The sequence below is a fragment of the Sorghum bicolor genome, chromosome 2 (assembly GCF_000003195.3).
Source record: "Sorghum bicolor cultivar BTx623 chromosome 2, Sorghum_bicolor_NCBIv3, whole genome shotgun sequence".
NCBI classification, from domain to species: domain Eukaryota; kingdom Viridiplantae; phylum Streptophyta; class Magnoliopsida; order Poales; family Poaceae; genus Sorghum; species Sorghum bicolor.
In genome coordinates, this window is record NC_012871.2 from 66,043,458 (window position 1) to 66,069,617 (window position 26,160).

At 46.3% G+C, this 26,160-nt stretch overlaps 4 protein-coding genes across 4 annotated transcripts; 2 read left to right on the plus strand and 2 right to left on the minus strand.

The window, feature by feature from the left end:
- On the plus strand, window positions 1,939-4,025 carry LOC8063315 (thaumatin-like protein 1b). The gene is made up of 3 exons (XM_002460532.2): window positions 1,939-2,293; window positions 2,409-3,096; window positions 3,718-4,025. Exons 1-3 carry the CDS (start codon window positions 2,218-2,220, stop codon window positions 3,890-3,892), a joined length of 939 nt encoding a protein of 312 aa, XP_002460577.1. The 5' UTR covers window positions 1,939-2,217; the 3' UTR covers window positions 3,893-4,025.
- Window positions 9,282-12,840, minus strand: LOC8063316 (protein NUCLEAR FUSION DEFECTIVE 4). The gene is made up of 2 exons (XM_002462695.2): window positions 11,382-12,840; window positions 9,282-10,126 (listed from the first exon to the last, which is right to left on the minus strand). The coding sequence occupies exons 1-2, from the start codon at window positions 12,572-12,574 to the stop codon at window positions 9,649-9,651; spliced, it is 1,671 nt and encodes a 556-aa protein (XP_002462740.1). The 5' UTR covers window positions 12,575-12,840; the 3' UTR covers window positions 9,282-9,648.
- On the plus strand, window positions 19,485-22,962 carry LOC8070908 (peptidyl-prolyl cis-trans isomerase CYP21-1). Its single transcript, XM_002460533.2, has 7 exons — window positions 19,485-19,736; window positions 20,873-20,948; window positions 21,082-21,129; window positions 21,629-21,652; window positions 21,736-21,918; window positions 22,354-22,429; window positions 22,505-22,962. Exons 1-7 carry the CDS (start codon window positions 19,659-19,661, stop codon window positions 22,668-22,670), a joined length of 651 nt encoding a protein of 216 aa, XP_002460578.1. The 5' UTR covers window positions 19,485-19,658; the 3' UTR covers window positions 22,671-22,962.
- On the minus strand, window positions 22,942-25,260 carry LOC8063317 (ribonuclease 3). Its single transcript, XM_002462696.2, has 3 exons — window positions 25,120-25,260; window positions 23,829-23,990; window positions 22,942-23,704 (listed from the first exon to the last, which is right to left on the minus strand). The coding sequence occupies exons 1-3, from the start codon at window positions 25,213-25,215 to the stop codon at window positions 23,213-23,215; spliced, it is 750 nt and encodes a 249-aa protein (XP_002462741.1). The 5' UTR covers window positions 25,216-25,260; the 3' UTR covers window positions 22,942-23,212.

The window sequence follows — 26,160 nt, forward strand, 5'->3', positions numbered from 1 at the left end:
TCTTTGCCACTGAAAACCTTCCTGAATTCCACATACAAGTCCATGAATTCGCAAGACCATTCAGTTTTAACTGTTGCAGCTCATTCTGTAGCTGGTTTAGTTGTTCAAAAATCTGTTGTAAGGGTGGAAGTTGGAACAGCTCAAGGATGTTATCTCTAGCATTTGCATCAGCTAGTACAGTATTTTTTGATCTTGCATAAGAATATAGCTCTGGGTATGCAATCAGTGGCACTTTACCATTCCATAGGTCTGACCAAAGGTAACAAGATTTTGCATCATTGATATTCACTATTGCCATGCCTTTGAACTTGTCTTCTTGGCCATTGATGGCAAGCTACCAGCAGCATAATAACTTTCCCACACAAGTGCAGCCCATGGTATGTCTTCTCTGTTGACGAGCTTCATTAGATGCTTCAGTAGTAATGCCTCATTCTGGGTTTTAAGATCTTTCACTCCTAGCCCTCCTTCCTCCTTAGACCTGTAAACTTCAGTCCAAGCAACCTTCTTTGTCTTGTATGAGGTCTGCTCCTCTCCATAGTCCATAGGCATAATTTTCTGAACTTATCAATTTGTAAAATCACTGTGCCATGGAGTGCAAAAGTGCTCATGAAGAAAGTGAGAAAAGCTAAGAAAACTGAATATGTTAGTTCAAGCCTTCCTACCTGGTTGAGAAAAGAATCACAATGCACGCATACTCATCCGTATAAATTGTAATTGTAACCGTGCAAATATGTAAACTGTCGCTTGTGTGTGTGCAAGGTGAAGGTGGGAACACATCATTCTCACGCGAAAAGGTAAGGATCGTACGTACCCTGCTGAAATATCTGGAACGACCTTTTACTGAGCTGCCACACACGGTGGAAACAGCGGCAGCGGCAGCAGAAAAAGAACACACGGTACGGTGGAAAGAGCTCTAGCTCCCGGCCGTAGCTGTCGCTGGAGCAATCTCTCGCGGCCGGCCAGCGTTACCGCTGCTGCTCTGGAAACCAGTAGTCCGGCCGGGACGCACGAACGACGACGTTCAACGAATCTTGGACAGTGTTCCAGAAAAAGCACCGCAGCGTCGTCCAGCACCGATCCAACGTTGCACGACCACGACGTACGCGGTACGCCACTCTGGTGCTCCTTCTCACCCCCCATTCGTACGTGTACCGTGTACGTCCCGAAAACGATGCTCGCTGCTAGTGCTACCGCTACCATGCCCTCCTCTTGCAGCCGACACTCCACACGTACCACGTACTCATCCACATGTACTGCGGCGGCGGAACACGGAGACGAAGGGCTTTGGGCGCGTCACCAGCTCGCTAGCTTTTGCAAATGGGTCGTGCCGGCTGCCGGGCCGAATTCGCCATGGGATGGGCGGCGTTGCTCCCGCGCGACGCGACAAGGCAACGGCACGGCGAAAGCAGGCGAGCGCCACGCCGGAACAGAGAGCCGAGCAGCAGACGCCAGACGAGGCCAGCCAGGCCCGCGGGGGTGAGAGGTCATCACGCCGATCGCGAGCAGTCGTCACGCTCCTGTCCACCGACGACGGACGGACGGACGCAGGGAGGACTCGTCAGTATTGCGCCGAGAAAAACGAATCTGTCTAACCATCCGGACCGTCTGCCTGCTGAGCTACGAACTACGATTCGTCTTCTCGTCTGCCAACCGCTGCGCCATGCTGCTTTGTTTGTATGGTAGTCGTGTCTACCACATTACAGGCATGTCCTAACAAGTCATCAGTCCCCCTGCCCCCTCCTTTTCCCTTTTCTTATAAAAATATTTTTTTTGAAAACTTAATGAAAAATAAAATAAAACAAATCGTTAGCTTATGCGTGCATCATATCATTGCTCGATCGCCCATAAGGACCGTCAAAAGGAGCTTGTAGTGCCGTGGGCCGGTGACGTCATCGTGATCTATAAATGCGCAGGTGTGCGATGGGGGTGAGAGCCTACACACAAGTGCACGAGCTAGCCGACCCTCCCACTAGGGCCGATCCACTCCACTCCGTGCTGGTGGTAGCTAGTGGCCAAAGTCCAAAGATACTTCCTTCTTCCTCCAGCTTCGCCTCCCTAGCTAACCACCACTGCTTACCCCCAAATAGTTAGCTCCAACTGTCATTTCAAGAGCTTCTCCGTCACCCTTGCCATAATTGATAAGCCTCATATTCCTTGTTCGACACACGTACATACATTTAAATTTGTTGGTGCGAAGAATTGGGTTCGAGTCCGGCGATGGCTTCTTCGATGATGAGTTGGTCGGCTTCAGCTATTATCAGTCTGTCATTCGTGATCCTATCATTCTTTCAAGGTACTGTAATTGGCAATGGTGGATTATTCTTTCTTGCTGAGTTTGAGCTTCGAGTTGTATTGTATCGATCGACGGCTTACGGATGCATGCTTGGTTTGCGCACGCATGCACGTAGGTGCGGTGGGCGGGATCACGTTCACGTTCACCAACCGGTGCGGCGGCACGGTGTGGCCGGGGGTGCTGGCCAACTCCGGGAGCTCGGCGCTGCAGACGACGGGGTTCGAGCTGGGCCCCGGGGAGACGCGGTCGCTGGCGGCGCCGTCCGGGTGGTCGGGCCGGTTCTGGGCGCGCACGGGGTGCGCGTTCGACGCGTCGTCGGGCAAGGGCGCGTGCGCCACGGGGGACTGCGGGTCGGGCGAGGTGGAGTGCCGGGGCAGGGGCGCGGCACCGCCGGCGACGCTGGCGGAGTTCACGCTGGGCGGCGGCGGCGGCAAGGACTACTACGACGTGAGCCTTGTGGACGGCTACAACCTGCCCATGGTGGTGGAGGCGGCGGCGCCCGGCTGCCCCGTGACGGGCTGCCTGGTGGACCTCAACGAGCGCTGCCCCGCGGAGCTCCGCGCCGGCGGCCAGGCGCAGGCGTGCCGCAGCGCGTGCGAGGCGTTCGGCACGCCCGAGTACTGCTGCAGCGGGCAGTTCGGCAACCCGGACACGTGCCGCCCCTCGGTGTACTCGCAGATGTTCAAGGCGGCGTGCCCGCGCTCCTACAGCTACGCCTACGACGACGCCACCTCCACCTTCACCTGCGCCGCCACCGACTACTCCATCACCTTCTGCCCCCCTCGCTCCGGCACGCCCAACAGGTCCGATCCTTTTGCATTGGTTTTGGTTTCAGTTTCAGTTTCAGTTACGAGACCTTTGCAGCCAAATGCATGCCTAGCTATGATCTACCGAATCCCAGCAACCAAATGGCAGCTGGAAATTCAAATGCTTGAGGCAACAACCAAATGGCGTGCGTGGCACAAGCTCGTAGTAGCTGATCGACACTGTGACACTGACACTGATGGACATAATGGCCGGAGAATATGATATGAGCATCTTTCCGGATTGCTTAGAAAAAAATACATTTTTTTGACAAAAGAAAAAAAAAGAAGCATCAAAACTGGGATGGAGAAAGGAGGCGCTAGCTTTAAATTGTTCGCCTTGCGTCTTTTGGTGCCACCGCGCCTTTGTTCCTTGCCCACCTTGTATGGTCACCGGTCGCCTCGCTAGTGGCGGTTGAGTTAAAAGCTGCCCCTGCCTAGTTGGCAATGGCACAGCAAGCCATGGATAGCGCGAGAAAAAGCTTGGAATCTCAGTCACCGCTGACTGATCTGTTTTTAATTTGTTTTATGAGAATGCTATACTCTAGTAGACGTGATTGAACTGAATAATCGTTCTGATCAGAGCCATGCATGGTGTGGCCGGACATTTCTGTTGTGCAGTCAGAAGGCGACCAAGGATCCCTTGCCGACGCCCAAGGACGTGCAGCTCGAGGGCGACTCGTGGCTGGCGAGCCTGGCCACCGGCGAGATGGACGCCGCGACGTCGGCGGCGGCGGCGTCGTTGCTCCTCCAGGCCGCATTAGCAGCGGCCGCAGTCGTTGTCTTGCTTGTATGACCGGCCGGGATTGGGCCTGCGTGGCAAGGCGGCGGCTCAATGATCGGCAGCCGGAGCGGCCGGAGTTGCTTTCGGATTTAAAAACACGATTGATTGGAGCAGCTAGGATGAGGACGGCGAAGCATATATTCTTTAGCCTTTTGCACGCCTTGTGGATAGAGAGGTTGTTCGTTGGCAAGGTGGCGGTTATAGCTTCTAGCGCTAGAGATGCAAGCGGCTAGCTCACGAAAACCCACATATAGATTTAATTTTGTGGGTTGCCATTAACAACCCATAAAATTAAGCCTATAAAAGATATGCGGGTTCGTGAGCTAGTGTGATCCGGTCGGTCAACAAGCACGTTCTGCATTCATTTATTTTCCTCTCAGTCGGTCTCAGCGAAACATGTCACTCCAGTTTCTTTTTGTGTATACATTGTTTCTTTACCTCTGTTTTTTAATCTTTCTTGTCAGAGTTTATACATTGTTTCTTTACCTGTTTTTTAATCTTTCTTGTGACATATGCTAAGTTAAGAGCTATTATAGTACTACTTCTTATGCTTTACTTCCAATACCAAGAATGAGGTATGGTATCACCGTCTCAGTGACAGCCAGTATTTTCATGTTTTCAAACACAGAATTCAGAGTGAGACTTGATCGATAATGTTATTAGGGTGATCACCACAATTCATTAGATATTAGATATAATATATGGGGAGTCAGCAGAAAAGAACTAGAGACGATCTCAAGCTGGTTCCTATGGGCCGGCCCATCTCACGCTCGTCACCACGGCCCACCTTTGGCCCAATGGGCCCGACGACATCCCCACTTCGTCTCCAGCTACATAGCACGAACAGCGAAGAGGAAAGAGTAGAGAAGAGGAGTCTTCTACCACAAACCCTATTTTGTTCTTCAATTACCAGTTGTGCTTTGGGTAGTTGAGTGGATGTTCTTTAGTTATACACAACCTGAACGAGTTTACATGAAAATATGCAGAATGTTACCCGGCAAAGGCCATTGGTTGGGGGGCTCCCACCCAGGGTTCAAATCCTGGGTGCGGCACTTTATTCTGGATTTATTCCAGGATTTTCCGGCGCTATGCATTAAGTGGTAGGCGACGTGCCCGTCGACAGCGAGGCGCCTGTGGTGACTTCGTGAACTTCAAGATTTGCCAGCTCAGTCCTTCGAAGGTGCTCATAGGGGTAGGGTTTGCGTACGTGTGTTCATAGGGGTGAGTGTGCGTGTGTGTTGAGTGTCTGCGTTGTACTGTGTAATCTCAAAAAAAAAAAAAAGTTCAGCCTTCAGCGTCATAAGAGGAGTACTGAAAGTGAAAGCCTGAACATGCAAACACATCTATAGAAATAAATTCACAATCTGAATTTTACAAGATCTGTTACCTGAAGACAGCATACAAACAGTCAATTGGTTAAGCACTGAGAAGAATTAGGGTACATGTGCCAAACCAAAATTAAGCTAAGCAAAATGCATCCGTGGGATCTAGGCGCCTACGAACTCCACTTTCTTGGCGTGATCTTCCAGACATGCCTGCTTCCAAGTCCGAGTCACGAGAAACTCGAATGGTATGCCGAGCTCCTCTAGGTCCTCCGGGTATATCGTCTCGTCAGGCAGCGCCGCCTTCTCCATCTCCAGTAGCATCTGCCGGAACTCCTCCCTTGCGGCTGCGCGCGCAAGCTCCTTCTCCTCCTCCGGTCGCCGCTTCTTCGGAACTTCCGTCTTGGCCGCCGCTGCACGCTGGACCGGGTGCTGCTGCTGCTGCTGCTTCGCTGTTGCTGGTGCCTCCACTGGTCGGTGCTTGTTGTCGGGAACTGCCGGAGAGATCGGGTTCTTGGCCGCTGCGCGCTGCACCGGCTGCTGCTGCTTCGCTGGTGCATACGCCGCCTCCGTTGCAGTCGAAGACTTCGATGGCAACGCCGTCCTCTTTGCTGCGGACGACACCGCCGGCGCCACTGTTGGTCGTGGCGGCGGCGCGTGCTGCTTCTCGGCGGGTGGTGCGGAGCGGGGCAAGAGCTTGGCTCTCTTGAGCAGACCTTGGAGGGCGACGAGCTCCGCGTCCATCCGGATCCGCAGCGCTGACGAGGCTGCAGGGTCGACGACGTGCTCCAAGGCGTCGTGGCGGCCACGCTTCCGAGCAGGACCGGCAGACACCTCGGAGGCACGGGCGCGGCGGGTCGGCTCCCCAGCGTTGTGGCCCGAAGTTCCGGCCGGAGCCACCGCGGCGACGACGCCCCGCTGCCGGTCGAGGAACGCGGTGGTGCCGAAGCCTAGAGCGGCGGCGCGGGGAGCGAGGCTGCACATGGCGATTGACACCAGTGAAAGGAAGAAAGATAGGTGGTGGGCGGATGGATGGATGGATCGGCGACAAGGGCACCACCGTATTTATTACCCGGGCAGCACCGGCCGGCGAGATTGTCTCCGACTTGGAGTCGAAGTCGGGCAGCAGGACGCGGTTTCGAGGATGCCGGTGGTTCGATCGGAGTCGGAGCCGACCGGGGTTTTGGATCGCGAACGCATGCAAGAAGTTCGCTGAAGCCTGCAACTAAATTAACGAACCGCCATGGTTTGGTGCGTGTCATGACGATCGCGCCGCCGTGTGCTCAACGCTATGGTAATCGCCTCGGAATCGGGGAATCCGATCGGTGAAACGCGCGAAAACGGGAATATAGAATGTCGGAAATGAAACAATTCGATCGAAAACACAGATTATTTCAAATCAGAGAGATCGAGAGAGAATTAATACTCCTCGAACTCAACAGACACACATTAATGTTCAAAAATCAAGTAAAATACCCCCATCGATCATTTTAAAATGGTTTTCTGAGTGGTTTTGCTGCCATAGGAGCCCACACATTAGGTGGTCTTTTCTTACACAGACATTCATACATATACATACATTAAACCCTATCAAAAAATAAAAACATTTTTCATATAAAGTTTGATGAATACAAACTTTATATCAAAATTGTACGTTTTATGGTTGATGCACCTGTTCTCTTGAACTTATCAACCAGAATTTTATGATTAGCCAACATTTTTTCTGTTACAGCAAACCAGCCTCAACCGCTTTTACGGCTAGCCACTTTATAGTTGACAATTTTAATGAGATATTTTGGTTGCCCAAATATTCGTTTTACATTATCACATTTGAATTCTAATTTGTTAATTTTTCAAAGGATCTAGAAATAGAATGTTGACATGGTTTATACTAAAGTTCTAGATATCAATCAAATCTAAATTTGTTGTTCACAATTTTTTGTTTGAGATTGTTAGATGCCTAAATATCCAGTTTTTAAGTTCTCAGAATTTGTAATTTTTATTTTTTTTCAATGCACAGCGGCACGCACGTGTCTGTAAAGTTTTTTCATAATAAAAGAATAAAATTCAAACTTATAAATCTTATTATTATAATTACAGGACCAGTCTCATCCAAAAAAAAATCAAATGCATAGAAGCAGTATCAAACTTATCATAGATGTTTCAAAAATCATAAAGGCTAATTTTATCTTTTTTTGTTATTAAAAGATTAGTAAATATTTGATAAGGTTTTTATGCCTATATGCTTTAAAAATTTCAAAAAAAGGATAGGTTGTGGCAGATAAAAAAAATTTAGAGCTCACAAAAAAAAATCTCTAAACACATTTAAAATAGATTCCGCTCTAGAAAATGGTAAAATATCCACAAAAATCTTGAAAATTCCACCAACATTTTAGTCTTGATGTACAAATTCATCAATTTTTTCTTGGCAAAGATATGAGCACTACTACAGAAATGAACTTCCGTGACGTTGCTACTGTTCACTCCGTAGCAGGCGTGTTTTTTGCCCACTGTGGTAAATCGTGCGATTTACCGCAGCGGGCACTTTTAATTAACTGGGACGAATATTTTTGCCCGTTGCGGTAAATCGATTTAACACAGCGGACATCTTAATACGTCCGCCACGGAAAATATATATTTTCCGTGACGGACATGTTAAGATGCCCGCTGCAGTAAATTAATTTACCGCAACGAGCAACCTATTATGCCTGTCACAGTAAATTATTTTTAGTGGAGGAGCACTTTAAATGAACCGCTGGAAAGAGAGAAGCAGCCCAGTCCCTTCCTTCCCCACTCGCGACTCGACTCTTCTCTCTTCTCTCGCTGAAACAGCAAGGGCACCAAGGAGGAGCAGGAGGAGAGGAACACCGAGAAGAACAAGGCCTCCAAAGGCACGTCTATCCCCATCCATCCCTACCCCGATTCCTCCTCCTCCCTTGCTCACCTCACCATCCAATCCTCATCTGATCTGACTTCGTCCATCGATTTCGTCTCTGTGTTTGCTTGCAGACAGCTAGCTGGAGACCAACAAGAAGGCCATGAACATCCAGGTGCGTACCCAGTCGTCACCGCCACTCGCGCCCTAACGATCTCCCTCTCTTTTTCACTCATCTCACTATTCTTCCTTCTCTCTTTCCAGATCCAGTGAAGGAGCCACCACGAGCCAGATCTGGGTGGTGGAGGCCGGTCATACCCATCTCCGGTGGCGGCGGGGGTCGTGGCTCTCCCTCCTATGTGGAGGCCGATTGGTTCCAGCGTGAGAAGGTGGATTAGAGCAGATCCATGGACGACGACGGCGACGACCCTGACCGTCGGCGCTAGGGTTTCCCTGGCGGCGGCAACAACCTGGATGGGCTCGGCAGGCCTGTCTAGGTTTTTTTTGTTTTTTTAAATCATGAACCGTGACGGGCAACATAAGGCACCCGCTGCGGTTAATGGGATTAACAGCGACAGGCAACATAAGGTGTCCGCTGCGGTTAATGGGATTGCCCGCTGCGGTAATTCCATTTTTTGCAGCGGGCACAGGCGCCCGCCATGGTGAGACACGATTAACCGTGACCTTTCATTCGTGACGGACGCCAATGCCCGCTGCAGTAAATGTAAAGTGCCCATCACGATTAACACTTGTGTAGTAGGGAGATGCAACTAGGGAGTAGCATGAATTCAACATACCGTTGAATGTATTCATCTTATGCATTTGTGTTGGTTGTTTATTATGTTTTTTGATTTTTATGAGTTCTTAAAATATGTTTATACATTGATTAGAATGTCTTGGAAATTTCCTAAGTTTTTAGATATTATTTCTATTTTCTAGAGATAAATCTATTTTTGAAGCATCTAGAGATATTTTTCATGATCTCTAAAATACTTTATTTAGGTTTGGCATATCCTAATCTATCTTTCAATTTTTTAAATCTTATATAGACATTTCACGTGGTTTAAAAATCTTATCAAGTTAATTGACAATTCTTTTTAACTAAAAAGTATAGGCATTAAAACCACTGCAAACAAAGGCAGAAAGGTACTTTGAACGGTTCTAGAGTTCGACGGGTAAAATGATTGGTTTTAAAGCTTGAGGGAATCAGACTATGGTGACGTAAGAGAAATTGGTAACAGCTGGTACACGTATAGGCCATTACACTTACACCGTACAATCTTACGGAAACGCTATGTACACTACAGAATAAACACCACACTGAACTCAAGGGGTTCTACCAATTAAGCCTGCAACCCTCTCAATCAATACTCAGTGGAAACAAATCAAATTGATATGCATCCATCTTTTTCCAAAGAATAAGAGACATGAATGGCCCCTTAATTCACACACAAAAATTCTTTTCAAAGATATTCGCACACAAAATTGCGGAGGTGCTTCTTCAGAGTTCCAACGTTGTTGATGCGAGCTATTTTCTTGAGCTTCCACAGAGCTGCGTGCGTAGCAACTAGCTAACCAACCCTCTGCGCCACGGCGGACCTACTCAACCGCTTGCTCTCGTGGATCTTGGCGTACACCCGCTTCGTCCGGACGCAGAGCAGGACGTCGAGGCCGAACCCGACGACGCAGGCGAGCGCCATGATCAGGAACACGAGGCGGTAGCAGTGTGCGCCGACGCAGGTGTTGCCGCCGCCGGGCACCGCGGTGGCTTCCGCGTCGTAGAGGAGGCCCGCCAGCAGGCCCGAGAAGAGGAAGGAGCCGAGCGGCAGGTTGAGGATGAGGATGTTGTAGATGAGACCGTAGTACTTGAGGCCGAAGAGCTCTGACGCCGTAGGCACGGTGACCGCCAGCCGGACGCCGTAGCAGATGCCGACGACCACCGAGCCGATGAAGAGGGAGCCTGGCATCGCCAGCGCCATCACGATGTAGCCGACGGCCATCAGGACCTGCGAGGCCGCGTTCCACAGCGGGCGGGGAATAGCTCGTGTCCTGGGAATTTCGAAATGTCCATCCAGGTGGTCAGATTTTCATGTCAAAAAAAGAATAAAAAAGATGCAGTAAAATAAGAAACATTTTCTTCTCCTGGCTACAAGAACGAGGATACACGAGATCATAACTAAGGTCTGTTCACAAAAAATCTAATAACTTTTTAAGAATCCGTATCACATTAAATCTTGTAGCACATTTTTTTCTTTCGGGAAAAAAAACACGGCCGGTCTAAAACCAACATATCCTTACAATATACTACTCCATTGTAAAGTTTAAAAGTTGCTCCGAAAGGGATACCAAACTTTGTTTTTTTGCAGAAGAACGATGACAGTCAAAAGCGATGGCGTACTATGCCTCTGAAACATCACCTAATACTGAATCTAACAAGTCATTCTGAGATATCACTCTTTCAGGCATAAAGAAAGCTGGAACCGGCACAAAGGCCACAAGCTCCACATGACGCACTATGCAGCCACCCACAGCCACCCGTTTGCTTATCTGTCTTTACCGATGCACCCGACTCATACAATATTTCCCCATCCACCTTATAGTCACATTGGTTTGTGGCCGTACCAATTTCTAAAAATGAAAATAAATAAATAAATTATACAGACAAACAAGTTGCATTTTTTTAATAATCTTAATCTTAAAGTCAATGTTGAATTTTCTAAGGCCCTGTTTAGTTCCCCATCCAAACAATTTTCATCCATCCCATCGAATCTTTAGACACATGCATAGAACATTAAATGTAGATAAAAAAATAAATTAATTATACAGTTTAGTTGAGAATCGCGAGACGAATCTTTTAAGCCTAGTAAATCCATGATTAGCTTTAAGTGCTACAGTAACCCACATATGCTAATGACAAATTAATTATGCTTAATAAATTTGTCTTACAGTTTTCTGACGAGCTATGTAATTTGTTTTTTACTATGTAATTTGTTTTTTTATTAGTTTTTAAAAACTCCTCCCGAATCCTTTCGACACACATCGATGTGACACCCAAAAAATTTTCATCTCCAATCTAAACACGCCCTAAACCGAACGTGACACTGATCGATTCCGTACTACGGAGCTACTACGTGTCTACGACTACGACGAACAGAGACGTGGGGAATTTCTACTTCCATTTCCACTTCAATATACGATTCCAGTATGATCGTGACCCTACCTGATTTGGTCACGGATGCAGGATTTGGAGTTATGTGATTCCATGCCAATTGAGGAGAGGACGAGAAGGGTAATTATAACTTACTTGATGAAGTGCTCGGAGATGGTGCCGGAGGCGATGCGACCGAAGAATCCCCAGATGCTGGTCATGGAGACGAAGAGGGAGACGTCGACGTAGCCCATGGCCACGCCCATCTGCCCCAGGTTGTTCATCACGGCCAGCCCCGTGCCGACGCCCATCAGGAACGACGCGAACATCAGCCAGAAGTCCAGCGACGTCAGCGCCTGCGCGATCGTGTGCTCCTCCCCGAGCCGCGGCCGCTCGCCGGGGATCCGCGCCTCCTGCTCCTCCTCAGTCCTCCCCGCCGCCTTCGCTGCGAGAAGGAGCGGCGCGGCCGCCGCCGCCGCCAAGGAGTCCGCCTCCTCGAGGTCGGCGTTCGCGGCCTTGCGGGTCTTCACCCAGGATTTCCACGCCAGGAGCGCCGGCACGGTGGCGGGGGACGCGAGAAGCACCAGGAGTACGGCGACGAAGACGGCCGAGACAACTCCGCCGTCGCCGCCGAGCCCCGTGAGGTCCGCGGCGAGGAGGTACAGCGCGATGGCCACGGCGAGCGAGTTGATCGCGGCGAAGCAGCGCCCGTCGTCCTCCTCGTCCGCGCCCGCGGCGGCGCCTGCGGCCGGGCCCTCGCGGAGGAACACCATGGCGAGCGCGCAGACCGCGGCCGGCACGACGGCGAGCATGACGAGGAACGAGGCGGGGTCGTCGGCGAAGAGCGCGGAGCAGGTGTCGGTGAAGATGGCGGTGCTGAGGCCGACGTAGCCCTTGAGCAGGCCGGAGACGGGGCCCCTGCTCCGGCGGAAGTTGCGGATGCAGGTGACGAGCACGGCGGTGTTCATCCACGTGGTGCTGTTCCCGCCGAGGCAGAGGAAGACGCACATCTGCCAGTAGGGGAGCGGCGCGACGGTCCGGGACACGACCATCCACTGCGCGCCGTAGCCGAGGAGGCCCTCGAGGGAGCCGATGGCGAGGAGGAGCCAGGTCGGGACGCGGTCGGAGGCGAGCCCCGCGAGGAGGCCGAACGCCTTGCCCACGTCCTTGGCGACGGAGAGGCCGTTGAGCTGCAGCTGCGTCAGGCCCATGAGCGTCTTGAGCGCGTGCGAGTAGTTGGAGAAGGTGTAGTTGTTGCCGGAGATGCACTGCACCCACACCGCCGTCACCAGCCCCAGCCACCGCCCCCAACGCGTCCCCGCCATTGCGTCCAGCGCCGCCGCCACCATCGCTTCCGCCTTTCCAAATGCCCGCCCAGTCGCACTGGCGCTTGCTTGATTCAAGTTCAAGGTGGCGCGGACGCCGCCACCGCCAGATGCCCGCGGTTGGGCGCTCCGCGTCCCGAGGAGGAGGTGGTAACCGGTATGGAAGGGAGGCGGCAAGCGGGGGCGGTGGAGGCGCGTCGCTTTCCGGTGCGTGCCGGGGGGGGCGTCGGCTTTGGCACGTCTCGTCGGCGTTGGGGGTTTAGGAGCCGAGGGATGTAAGCAAGAGGCAAGCAGGGGGCGGTGGTTTTATAAGCGGCCGAGAGCTTGGATTTGTGGGCGATGGTGGAGTAATTTATTTTATTCATGAAAAGGAATGATGGCGATGTTTGCGATGATTTTTTTTTTCTTTTTGCTCCGTCGTCGTGAGAGGAAGAAGGGTTCAGTCATGTTTGTTTTTTTTAATATGGAAGGGGACGATTTGTTTCCATTAAGTATGTGCTGGCTGCGCTGTAGTACATGGCCTTGATGATATTTTAGTCCTCGTCCGAACGTTAGACTTAAACCTTTTTTATCCTCCGAACCCGCCCTAGGGCAGGGTTTAGCATTGGTAAATGCGTCCCTCGATCTGGCGGCGATTGTGTTATTACAGCTAATTTTACCGCTCCTATTTTAGAACGGTGGAACTCGCTGATACTGTCGAGGAAATGCTGTTGTCAATGTCATAGGTACAGTACAGTGAGGGTGAGGTGGCAGAGTGAACCGGTTGGAAATGGCAAACGATGGCGTGCAAGCGTCTCCACGTCTCTTGGTAATTACTACTCCCCGCTCCGGCACCCTCGCTTCGACTCCCAGAAACCGATCCCTGGACAGTGGGAACCCCCGGCATCCTCTTTGCTTGTATTCCGTTCTAACCATCACCGGGAAGCGAAGCGTGCGTGCAGGCTACCTCTAGTAGTACGACTGGCATAGCCCATCTCCCTCCGAAAATCTTCCGGTCCGAACGTTCGGACCGGAGCACTCGTCCGACGATTCCCGCCAATATTTCCCGCGCGAGACTGGCCGATGATTCCCGCGCTGGTTCTGCTCCCTCCGTCCAGAGTCCCACGTGATGCTTTTCCACGCATGAACGCAAGCAGCGGCGGCCCACTTGCATGCGCGACAGTTGTTTCCATGCGCAGGTAAGTACGTAAGTTGCTTTTTTTCTTTTCTTTTTCTTTTTATTTATTTCCTTTTCTTTTTTCTTTTCTTTTCTTTTTTCTTATTTTATTTTATTTTTCTTGATCTTTTCATTTTCCCTCCTGCCCGTTGTTGTTTAGTTTTCTTTTTTGTTTCCTATTTGTTTTTTCTTTGGTATTTTTCTTTTCTTTATTTTGTTTTTATTTTTGTTTTTTTTTCTTTTTCTTTTTCCCCTAATTCATGTTTATAGATTCAATTTATTTTTATTTTTCTTTTATGTTATTTTATATTTTAATCTTTCTTTTATTTTTTCCCTCCTTATTTTTTTATTCCTTTTTGTGCTTTATTTTTTTCCCTTTCTTTTTTTCATTTTTTATTTCATTCATCTTTTTTATTTTTTTTGTTTCTTTTGGCAACACATTAATTTAGTGCTGGTTACAAAGGTGTTTATTAGATTACTTTTTGTGGCATACATGCATGCATGTGATTGAATGGCTACAAACGTCTTGATATTGATCCAACGATGGTTGTTTAATTTTTTTAGTGGACTAATATCATAGGAAGCGAGTGATACTATTTTTTGTTTCTGTTTTATTCAATTTTTCATATTATTTTTTATTTACTATCATTAATTAGTTTTATTTATTCTTTTTTATTTCTTTTTTTGTATTTATGTTTTTATAGATTTTTTTTTATTTTTCTACTTTATCTTACTTAATTATTTTTTTATATTTACTTTTTTTCTTTTCTATATTTCATGAGATGTGATGTAAAATGATGTTTTTTGCAACGTTTATGTGGTATACAATGCCATGTTCTTTGATGTTTTTTATGATGTTTATGTAGTATATGTAATGTTCTATGATTTTTTATGATGTTCATGTGTTATACATGTAATGTTCTATGATATTTTTTTGATGTTCGTGTGGTATTTTTGTAATGTTCTACGATTTTTTTTATGTTCGTGTAATATATATCTGATAATGTAATATTCTATATTGTATTTGGCGATGTTCTATATTGCATTTGGTGATGTTCGATGGTTCATTTAGTGATGTTCACTTAGTATATATGATGCTATATATAGTGATATTCACGTAATATATATGCGATGTTCTATAATGTATTTAATGGTGTTCTATATTGTATTTAGTGATGTTCTATGATATATTTAGCGATGTTCATGTTAAAAAATGTCTCTATAGAATAAATATTCATTAATAAAAATTATCTAAATATATTCATGTGAGATCTTGTTTTGAAGGATTTATTATAAGAAACATAATGGTGAAAATAGAATTTAATTTGGATAATCGGTTTAGTAGTTATAACTTTTTTTAGTTTGTAGAAAACTTCTCGTATGTAACTTGATAGAATAAAAAATTAATTTATTCCACCTGTTGGCTTCATGCACGTGCTGGCTGCGGGTGGGCGGCATGCACATGTTGGCTGACTGCGGGTGGGCGGGAAAGGAAGACATGGCGCGGGAAAAAATCATCGGACGGAGTTTGCGGTCCGGCCGCTCGGACTCTAACAGTGCCCATCTCCCTCTCCTCAACACATCTCCGCGTGCTCATCGTGAACGCACGAGTCTTTGGGGAACAAACCGCGGCGCAACCAATCTAGGAGTACGCACAAGCAAACACGCACGTCGCCATCTACCAACTGCCAACACTGCCTGTCTGTCGATGGCTGTTTGCCTGATTCAGCAGCATGGCTGCATGAATAAAGATTAAACAATTCTGAAACCAAACCATGCACGGTCCATGGCAGTGGCAGCACGAAAATGGTTGCTTCCTTCTCATATCTCACGACTCACCCGGTCCGGAAGGTATATTTCAATCAAACTTTTCCGTTTTTTTCCCAATTCTTCTCTGTTAGTATCACTGGGTGTTGCTTCGTGCCGTCAGCCCGTCAGCAGACGGTGCGTGCCGCGGACGGGCTCGGTGCCGGCCACATGCATGACGGAACGTCGGAACGTGATCATATATTCTGCATCATGTACGTGGAGGAAACTGCATGCGTCTGCGCCCACGAGGCAGCGCGCATGGCTTCCCACTCCCAAAGTTTCAGTTCCGCATGCATGCACGTGCTGTATCTGCATGTCGATCGGGGGCTCGGGGCCCGCCCGCCTGGCCGCCGACGCCGGTGAGGAAGCCAAGTTCGCTAGTGCTACGGCTTGCCGTCTTCTTCGGCGGACTTCAATGGATCCAGTAGCATGGCAGCTCAGCTTGTTAAAAAAAAAATTCAAAAGCCGTCTACGAGACGACGCTGATTGAGACCATCGTTTGCCGCGGCGGCCGGCGCCCTGTTTGTCGACAGGAAAGCACGCCCGGAACTGCATGGGCGCCGCCGGCTGTTGTCCAGGCAGCTAACAAGCAATGTGGTTGCGTGCGTGCTTTGTGCTAGTAGTTCAGGGCCGGGCTTCAGGCAAAAAAGCGGCTCCTAGGCCTAAAAAAACAAAACAAAGACAGCAGTATCAAGGAATGACGCTGAGGCAGAATGGATACGCGGGCAGTAAGTCGCGCCCGCCAAAAGGTCAGGCGGCTTATCTGTGTGACAACGTGCTGTGCAGTCACTTTACATATCGCTGTTGGGGCGTCAAACCAAGGGACGGTACGGTAGTATTCCGCGTACAAGTCACAGCCTGCAATGAGCCTTATCTTGAACACGCTCCTAGGGTTCCGGTTTTTCCACGAAGAGACAAAGTGGTAGTGACAGGGACGGTGGGGAAGAAGCCGGCGCTGCGCTTCCGGACGGAAGGAGCTAGTAGCTAGTACGTGACGGGACAATCCATAGATCGCGTCGGTCGCACACGACAGCGACGGTACTGGTTCAACGTCTCGCTAGCTCCCCGTGCCCGGCCCGGGGAGGGCGAGGTGTAACGGGCCCCGCGGTGAGCCCCGGCTGGCGGCAAAGCTGGCCGGCCGGCCTTTCGGTGTTTTCAACGGCCGGAGATATACCTAATTGTAATTCAGCCCGTTCTCTATTGATGTGAATTGCTAGGCCCTTGTTCTTTCATATTTTTAGATGCACAACTTTTATTAGGTTAGTTATATCGTGTATAAGCCAAAATGATCTATCATTTAGTATAGAATTATATGTAGACGTACATCGTCTCATTCTTACCGTAGCATATTTTCAATCCAAATCTACTATGTTTCCAATCTAAAGCTAATTAACAAATCTAAATATAACATGATACTATGTTTTGAACAGCACACGTCTACGCACAATATGATAAGTTCGATGACAAGTTATATTATGATAAATGACGTGATTATTGTATAAAATCTTCAAACCATAAGTTTAGGAGCATGTTTAGTGGTCCATCTTCCAGCGTCAATGGCCAGTGGAGAGCTTCAGGAGTCCTGAGATCGACACAGAGATTCTTGTATAGTACGCACTTCATGTTGACCGACCGTGTAGTTAACGAAAACATTTAGATACTTTTGTTTATATTTAATAATTATTATTTAACATAGCCAGGGACGAAGCTATATTGTCATTAGAGAGTGCAAATACATCCTCCAAAATTGTAAAAACAGTGATTATGTCTAAACTTTTACCATATATGCATCCCCCCACGGAAGATGTCTATGCACGTACAAGCTAAATATACACCTTCTAATTTGCTATAGTTTCGCCACTGACTATAGCCTAGATAACTAGGTTCAAAAGATTCGTCTCGTAAATTATAAACAAACTGTACAATTAATTATTTTCTATCTATATTTAATGTTCTATACATATCTTTAAAGATTTAATGTGATAGAAAATCTTCAAAAATTTTAGAACTAAGCAAGACCAAAATTAGCTTTCGCACTCGCAGCCCGAGCACAACCACATGAAACGCCCATAGGGAGTTTACGGTACGTAACAAGTACATTGAACTCAGACTAATCTGATGTGCTGTTTTTCTAGTCGTAATCACTCACTGGTGACTAGCCGCCGCCGTGTTTGACGGCGGGAATGTCATGTCATCTATATGCCGGCGATACGTACGGGGTGCACATCCGCAGCAGTGTGCGGATCAGCTATCAGCATCAGATGTGGTGATAAGCCGCCTGCGTTTTCGCTCTCGCTCCGCAGTTTGCCGCGTTTCCTCCGCTGCGTGTATGGTGCTGTGTGTGTTGGGCGGCAGCTCGGAATTAATCGCACCTCTCCATCGTGACAGCGATACTGAGGCCTGGCTTCACGCATGCGCCAGCTGCGGACTTCTTGCACCGACAGTTCGCTGCTGCCCGTGCTGTTACTTGCTAGTTTCCCCTACTGATCTTCAGAGTTCCTTCAGACCAGACGTAAGAACGCTGTTTATGGCTTCCCAACTGCATGCAGGTGCAGGATCGTGACAATGGATGGTTGATCTGGCAGCGGCCCAAACTCCATTCACGAGTCACCCTCGCCCATGCAATGCAACAGCCCGGTAGCCACCGGAACAGTGAAGGAAGTGGTCCGTCAGAACAGAGGCCTGCGCTCTGCTTACGCGTCAATCTTATCCGCTTAAACCCGCCCAGCACGACCGCTGCTCCCGGCACTCTTTCTTGCAGCCGTTTTCCAAAACCCTTCGGCGCCGCGTGACCGAGCCATCCGCGCTAGTGTGTTTTTGCTTAGTAAACCGGTAAACGCGTGCTCCTCGTGGTTCTTCATTTGCATTATAAATTCATCTTTGCGTCTTTGTCAGGTCCTTAAGTATCCTCCTCCGGATGGCTGAGATTTTGGGTGTCGTGGCTGTATACGTTCACCATTCGGCGACTTGTAATGAGTTTCAGTCATAACTCGTGTGTAAATAAATAAACAAACAAATAAATAATACTGCATGCTAGGAGTATTTTTATTGCATCGTAACAAATGGATCCATCGAAACGGGTACTCCAGCGGTATACGAGCTCGCTGCTTGCATTGGTGCTTGCTTGCTGATGTTATAGGGACGTTTGCGCGTCCATACTGGGTTTACCGTTTGTCCGTTTATACGTAACTCCTTCCACTATCCGATAATAATCACACTTCTAAGTTATGTTTCTGCCTAGAGGTGACATGCATGAACACAGAACTCATATATAGCGCGAAACAGGGAACAGAGGACAGGCGGTGCAGCGCAAAAACGAGTGAACGAGAACATCCGCACACCGTCGTCATTTCCTCTCTTTTTTTCTACTTTTTTTTTTATTTAAGGGTCGACTTTCTGTTGGTCCCACGCACGCTGATGCATAAACTTTTGTCCAGTACTCCACATTGGATCTCACACCCTATGTCTATGTGTGCACATTTTTTTTACAAAAAATGAACTGTAGAAATATAATAAGTATTTTTAGGATGCAGAGAGCATTCCCTATGACTCCCAAAAAATGTAATTCTAAATTTGGAATTAGCTAAACTTTCTCTAGTTTTGACCTATTTTATAGAAAAAAATATCAACATTTATTATGTCTATATAGGTTTATTATGAAAATATATTTCATATTCATCTAACGATAATAATTTGATATAAAAATATTTAGTACTTTGTTGTATGTATATAGATGGTTAAAGTTTATATTGTTTTTTAGTTGTTTTGGACTGAGTATATTTATCATATCATCAATGGTTTACGTAATGGGACGCACTGCTATAAAGGTAACTTTTGGGCCCAGTCATACCTGAAGTAATGCGGTTTGAGAGCTGGAAAGTTCAGGCCCATGAGTTAATGGGCCTGCCTGACGTGCAATTGAACCAACCAACATCCAGCCCGCTCATCGAAGAAAAGAAAACGAAAAAAAGAATTTTATATAAAAAACAAAAAAGAGGAGAGGCCCGGTCTGCCGGAGCGGAGGGGTGCCGATCCCGTCGCCGCCGCTACCCCCTCCTCAATCGCGAGCAACTCCTTCCGGATTCGCACCGAGCTTTCGACGATTTTGATGAGATTAGAAGCCTAAACCATCCGGGCATCGGTATGCTGCGGAAGGCCGTCGTCGCCTTCATCGCTTGCGCCGCCCTGTACCTCGCCTTCTCCGCCTACTCCCGGCGCCAGGTGCGGCTTTCCGTTCTCCAGTTTGTCTGGTCAGGTTCAGTCGTTAGGATGTCTGACTGACTATGCTTAGTTTTCTAAGATAGTTCAGATCAATTAGTGCGTCGAGTCGAGATGCAACGTTGAAGGAGGAATTTATTGGATCTCTCTGTGCCGGGACCGGGATCGCTATATTCTGTAGGGATTCGAGCTCTAGCTGCTCGTAGTAGCGTTTTTGCAATGTGATGTCTGAGATTACTATGCATGTTGCCAGTATGATGTCACTAAGGGACCGTTTGGATCCCTTCATTTTGGAGGAACTGAAATCTATATAATGGATTAGGCTTGACATTTCATAACTTTCCTAAGCTCACAAATAAGCCTATCTCAAATTCATAGGGTGGGAGATGGAAATTGGATTCTGTAGATCACTATGCCATAATTCTATCTACAACTTATAGCACACTCTTCAACTCACTTCCCTACAATAGAAATGCAATATATAAGTATGTCCCTTGTATGGCTATTGGCTAACAATAAATATACAAATATATCCCATATACAACTATATTAGCTTAATTAATCTATGCCTAAATTGTAACTATTAGAATGAAATCAATTCCAAGGATCCAAACAGGCCCCAAGTAATTTTAAGGAGCTGGTTCCCCTGTCAACGGTGCTTTTGCAGTGGAGGTGGTAAGGCATACATGCGATTCGGTTTTCTACCTTGCCAATGCCATTATCTTTAACTGCTGAATTGTGTCGTCGTGTGGCTTGGCTCCAGCATTGGAACTATCATGTGTATTGATCTAGTCATGTTGTGTGACATTTTGAATGATGCATAATATGTATTTATTTCTTTATTACCCAAGACAATGGAGATGCATTGTATGTACTGCTCCCTCCGTTCCAAATCATAAGACGTTTTGGCTTCTCTAGATTCATAGCTTTTGCTATGCACCTAGATATATGTTATGTCTAGATATATAGTAAAAGCTATGAATCTAGAAATGCCAAAACGTCTGTAATTTGGGACGGAGTAAGTATTATGGCACTTCATTAGAGAAAATCAAAGGAAAAAGGGAACTACTATGACAGTACTGTGGTGAATGCTACAGATTTCAAAAGATTTATCTTATTTGTTTTCTCATGTTGCACAGAGCATTGCAGAGGTTCAATTACCAGCAGTTACTCACAGGGTCTACCTAGATGTAGAAATTGATGGCCAACACATAGGTATATTGCAATTAACAGCACATTGTTAGGTGTTTTAATGGAAATCTTTTGGTCACCTATTGCTTGCATTATTTCTTCATGTTTCAATACATTGTTGGCTTAATTCTTGATTGACCCGACCCCATAATTGCAGGTAGAATTGTTATTGGTCTCTATGGGGAGGTTGTTCCAAAAACAGTTGGTATTCTTATTATACTTCTCTTTTTCCAGCATGTTCTTTTATTGATTTTAATTTTGATTTTCAAAGTTTGTGTACTCCTATGCATGGCTGGTGCTTCTTATGCTTCTGTTCTAGACTCTTGACATGTGGCATAATCACGAACTCATACATTTGTGAGTTTCCTCATTGTTTTGGTTAAAAGTTACCCTGTTCGAAGAAGTAGAACAAGTTAAGTTGATACATATTGATTTCTTCCACCTTTCTGTTCCTATCAGTGTGCTGTTTTGTGTGGTTAATGAAGATGTAGTTGTTAGCACTCTTCCTATTTTCATGATCCCGATTATATATGCCTATGGTTTTTTTTTTCTTGAAAGAAAAATTTCTTGGCTGAGACCAACCTCACTGCTTCAAACTTACAATTATCCCGCCAAAGTTATTTTTTTTTGCAACATATATGAAATAAAATTGCCTTCACAGATTATAGTTCATCTACTAAATTTCTTTGTTCTACACTTTGCAGAAAACTTTAGGGCCCTTTGTACAGGTATTTTCTTTCCATGGCTTATTTTGTTGTCACCAAAATCCCACCTAAGCTGATCGTTCATGTCCATTTGTTCACCATTTCAGGTGAAAAAGGTGTCGGGTCCAATGGCAAACCTCTTCACTATAAAGGAACACCATTCCATCGTATTATCCCTGGCTTCATGATTCAGGGTGGTGACATAGTTAGAGGTGACGGGAAAGGAAGTGAGTCTATATATGGAGGCATCTTCCCAGATGAGAATTTCACTGTGAAACATACACATCCAGGTCAGTTTGCACTTTGCCTTTGTTTCAGTTCATGTGTACTTAGTTACAAATTTATTTTCAAGGAAACCACCACTATTTTGTTTGACACTAGTGATGCTATCTGTTAAAGAATATGCAACTTTTAGTTGATGACATCTTTTTTAGATTACAACAGGGTCTTGTTTCTGATTTTATTCACTAAGTAGCTACACCTGATTTCAAGAAAACTATGTACTGAGACCTACCGAGTTGTTTGTCGGCAGCAAGTTTAAAAATTATGGTGCTTCTCCTTTTGTTTTACTTTGGTTATATTTGTTTCATCCTGACATGGTTGGCAATCAGTCAGTGTGGCCAAATCTTGAATCTATGTTTGATCTCCTGACAGGTATCTGTCTCAAAATTATTAAAAATTATATTGGCCATTTCCAACTCTACCTCTGCTTTACTGTCTTGCAGGTGTTGTTGCTATGGCGAATTCTGGACTTGATTCCAACGGATCCCAGTTTTACATAACTACTATCAAGACAAGCTGGTGAGTTGTGTTACACACCATGTCTGACCACTGATCAACTTAGAAGCTGCAGCTCCTGAAATGGTAACTTTGTAGGTTGGATGGGGAGCATGTTGTCTTTGGCAGGGTGATCCAGGGAATGGATACCGTGTACGCCATTGAAGGGGGTGCTGGGACTTACAATGGCAAGCCGAGGAAGAAGGCGGTGATCACTGACTCTGGTGAGATACCCAAGGAGAAATGGGGTGATCAGGAAGCTTAGGCTGTTCTGCATTCCTTGTCACCATGCCATCTTCAACTCAGGCGGCCATATACTTCTTTTTTCCTTGACCTCCATGGTGTGCCACAGTTCAACAGGACTTCTGGAATGTTGTATATCGTAGCTAGTTTATGGCCAGTCGAACTGACTCCGATCCCTTGAGTTGTGAAGTGGAGATCTGAAAAGTCTTTAGCTAGCTTTGTTACCTTGATACCTGGATTGACAATCTTGTGTCTGAAGTTATTCTGCCATATATATAAGGAAGCTCGTAGCATGTGCATAACACTCTTGTTTATTCATTATTGGTATTACATTTGCACATGTATATGCAAATGCATGTAGCTCACACACTAAAAAAAAGATCTGGAAGATCTTACACATATACCATTACAGGATGGTTTATTATTTAGGGGGACAATAAAAAAGCACCGATCCATATGGTGCTCTCGGCCGGCCGGTTTGACAGAGCAGATTAAATTAAGCTGTTGAGGATTGCAAACCAGGCTAGCTAACGCTTGTGGAATCGAGTCCGATCGATCCGGTAATCAGTTCAGCATGGTCTGAGTGGGGAGCAGGATCTTGGAGTCGAAGGTGGCGGTGGAGTTGAGCATCCAGGTGTAGAACGGGTGGAAGACGACGGACGCCGGGCAGCTCAGCGTCGCCGGCAGTTTGGGGCACTTGATGAAGGTCTTGGCGTCCGTGTCCACGCAGAGGTAGACCTGGTACAGCTGCTTCTTGCCGAACGGCCCGTCCCGGCACTGCAGGCCCGGCTCGACGCCCAGCTTCGCGGCCACCGCCGCCTTGATCCTCGCCGTGTTGTACAGCTTGTAGTCCGGCAGGATGCCCTGGTCGGCGAGGGCGCCGAGGATGTCGGCCTGCTTCCTGAGGCTGAGCGCCGCCTTGAAGTAGTCCAGCTGCTTGAGGCCTGAGCAGACGCCGTAGTTGTCCCAGGCGCTCTTCCACGCGTTCACGCCGTCGGTTGGCGGGCACTTGAGCCTGATCCAGTAGTGGTTGATGTTGTTCTCGATCTTGTCCAGCTGATCGTACGTGTTCCATCAATCGACGATGCATGGTGGTTGATTAATTAAGCAGGTTTATTAAGTTTAACATATACTAGACAGAGAGTGAGTGTGTGTGAGAGAGGTGAGTTAATTAATTAACCTTTTTAGCATCGAAGGGGCTGCCGTTCCTGCAACGGACTATGGGCTTGTTAATGGACACGTCGAAGGTTTGGAAGAACTCGACGAAGAAATCCTCCGCCGGGTAGCCGTACTTGGGCACGCAGCAACCATTGTCGCTGTCCTCGCAGTATGCTCCAGGCCACTGTGCATACACAGCAATCCATCCATCGATAGATTTAGCTAGGCAGCTTGCAACTAATGATTTCACTGGCCTACGTAGGATTTAGCTAGGAAGCTCTCCATGAAGATGACATATGAAGTCAACAAATACCAGTTCTGTAATGTAAATTGATTTATCTAATAACCACTTTGCGCTCGAGTGTGCACCCAAATATTACCGTTTGTACAAAATGCCGTGTAAAACTAAAACTATATAATAGGCTGTTTTGGGGCTAATATATGAAATCAGGTGGGGAACACCTCCTCCCGTTGACTTTCAAAAAAAAACAATAGCAAAACGGAAAAACAACCCGAATCGAGTCGATTTTAACCTATATAAATAGGGGTGTTGTAGTTGAAAAGATAACTTTTGGCAAGATAATAAAATGAAGATTTTCTTTAATTACCTACCCATTATTCACACATTTGCCTTGTCTTTATTTGGGTTTTCTAATTTGAATAATCCGTTTGACGATTGTCTTGAGGGAAAAAAAATCAATGGTAATCTTTTCTGCAGGTTCTTTTGATATCTGTGAACGTACTCTCTTCGTCTCAAAAATAATCCAATTTTAACATTCAAATAAGCTCAAAAAAACATTGAGATGTTGTAAAAAAAATGTAAACTTTAGCTTACAATTAATTTATTGGGTCATCAACTCTTCGTATGCTGTCATAAAAAAGAGTGGTATACAGTTGCATGATGACAACGAAGTTTATGGATACAATAATTTGTCTTGGTCAATCCAACACACAGGGAGAGTAAAAAGATTAGAGGCAACACACCATTTTTATATTAATCAAAATAGCTAGTCTGCAACTTATTACTTTTGTTGTACATTACACGGTTCTACAGTAGAACAAACAAATCCAAAAATGACAATTTAGCTTCATATAAATGCACTTTGAAATGTAGCATCAGGCACGCGAGTGTGCTTAGACCTTGTAATGGAAGAGAAATATTACATAGACAAAAAATAATAATTGTAATTTTGTGATTGCAGATAATGATTCAGTCAAGAAAAGTAAACTGTCTACGATCATCAGATTTAGCAATATATGTTAGTAGACTGTTAATCTTGTGCACGAGATTAAGCATTTGAAAAGGTTCATACCATGAGGATAAGGTAAAAGAAATCAAAGGGCACCGCATTGGCAGCTGCCAGTAAGCCAAGGATTAGGCTCAACACGATCGTTCTGCGGCCTCCCATCTCTGCTATTTTGGCAACGGTTAAAGGCTGTTTGCTGCTGGCTGCCTGTTCAAGCGATCCTGTAGGTGGTATTTATAGTGAGGAGGTCGATTATCATGGGCGGAGCAGATGAGCAACATCCTCCATACAAGTCGACCTCAAATGAGTAACGGCCCGCCAATAATTTTTCTCTGTTTAATCATATATACTTTTGCTTGAATATTTGGTTAATTTGTTCAATAAGATCGCAAAAACTGTTTGTCCTAACCTCTAGCATAGTCCTAGGATGATAGAGGTTGTAAAGAATCATGTGTCCATATTTACGATCATATATGGTTTTGTAGTGATTTAGATGACAACACGAGCACTACAACTAGGTTATGTGTTAGACATGCTGTAATAGGTTCTAGGGATGCAATAGAAGAAGTGGTGTAAAGACTGACAAAAAAATATAGTTAAAATCACGAAGTGTGTAAAGTTTGCAAGTGTTGGAAGGTCCAACGACAAGGAATTAATATCTAGCGGATAATTAAATGCCATCTAATCCAGTGGTGTTCTACACTATGCAATTGAGAGCACCATATGACCCAACAAAATTACGACAGCAAGGACAAACTACGGCCTAATAGTGAATAGTGCTATAGACCTTAGGGTAATATTCTCTACACAAAGCACAAGACAATGAATAGTACACATAGTTAGGTCTTTGCTAACCCAATTCACCACTTCCCTTGGTTGCCACTCAAGTCCATTATTGGTATGAATACCCTCTCATCATTTTTATAGAAGGTATCAAAAGTATAACTGTCAAACTTGGAGGGTTGCGTGGCTGGGTTCTATTATAAAAAAACCTAGAGGGTTGGGTATAACACCCCCTTTCGTTAGCCTTGCTATTGTTCTAAACTTAAAACTACTCCTTGCATCCCAAGTTCATCTAACCCACTCAAGAATTGGCTAAGGATATGA

Excerpts from the sequence above, each read along its gene's own strand:
- LOC8063315 (XM_002460532.2), top strand. The coding sequence starts at position 2,218 with ATGGCTTCTTCGATGATGAGTTGGTCGGCTTCAGCTATTATCAGTCTG. Across the intron at positions 2,294-2,408 it reads GATCCTATCATTCTTTCAAG|GTGCGGTGGGCGGGATCACG; the intron begins GTACTGTAATTG and ends GCATGCACGTAG. Across the intron at positions 3,097-3,717 it reads CGCTCCGGCACGCCCAACAG|TCAGAAGGCGACCAAGGATC; the intron begins GTCCGATCCTTT and ends TCTGTTGTGCAG.
- LOC8063316 (XM_002462695.2), bottom strand. The coding sequence starts at position 12,574 with ATGGTGGCGGCGGCGCTGGACGCAATGGCGGGGACGCGTTGGGGGCGG. Across the intron at positions 10,127-11,381 it reads ATCTCCGAGCACTTCATCAA|GACACGAGCTATTCCCCGCC; the intron begins GTAAGTTATAAT and ends CGAAATTCCCAG.
- LOC8070908 (XM_002460533.2), top strand. The coding sequence starts at position 19,659 with ATGCTGCGGAAGGCCGTCGTCGCCTTCATCGCTTGCGCCGCCCTGTAC. Across the intron at positions 20,949-21,081 it reads AATTGATGGCCAACACATAG|GTAGAATTGTTATTGGTCTC; the intron begins GTATATTGCAAT and ends CCATAATTGCAG. Across the intron at positions 22,430-22,504 it reads ACTACTATCAAGACAAGCTG|GTTGGATGGGGAGCATGTTG; the intron begins GTGAGTTGTGTT and ends GTAACTTTGTAG.
- LOC8063317 (XM_002462696.2), bottom strand. The coding sequence starts at position 25,215 with ATGGGAGGCCGCAGAACGATCGTGTTGAGCCTAATCCTTGGCTTACTG. Across the intron at positions 23,991-25,119 it reads TCTTTTACCTTATCCTCATG|TGGCCTGGAGCATACTGCGA; the intron begins GTATGAACCTTT and ends GTGTATGCACAG. Across the intron at positions 23,705-23,828 it reads GCCCCTTCGATGCTAAAAAG|CTGGACAAGATCGAGAACAA; the intron begins GTTAATTAATTA and ends ACGTACGATCAG.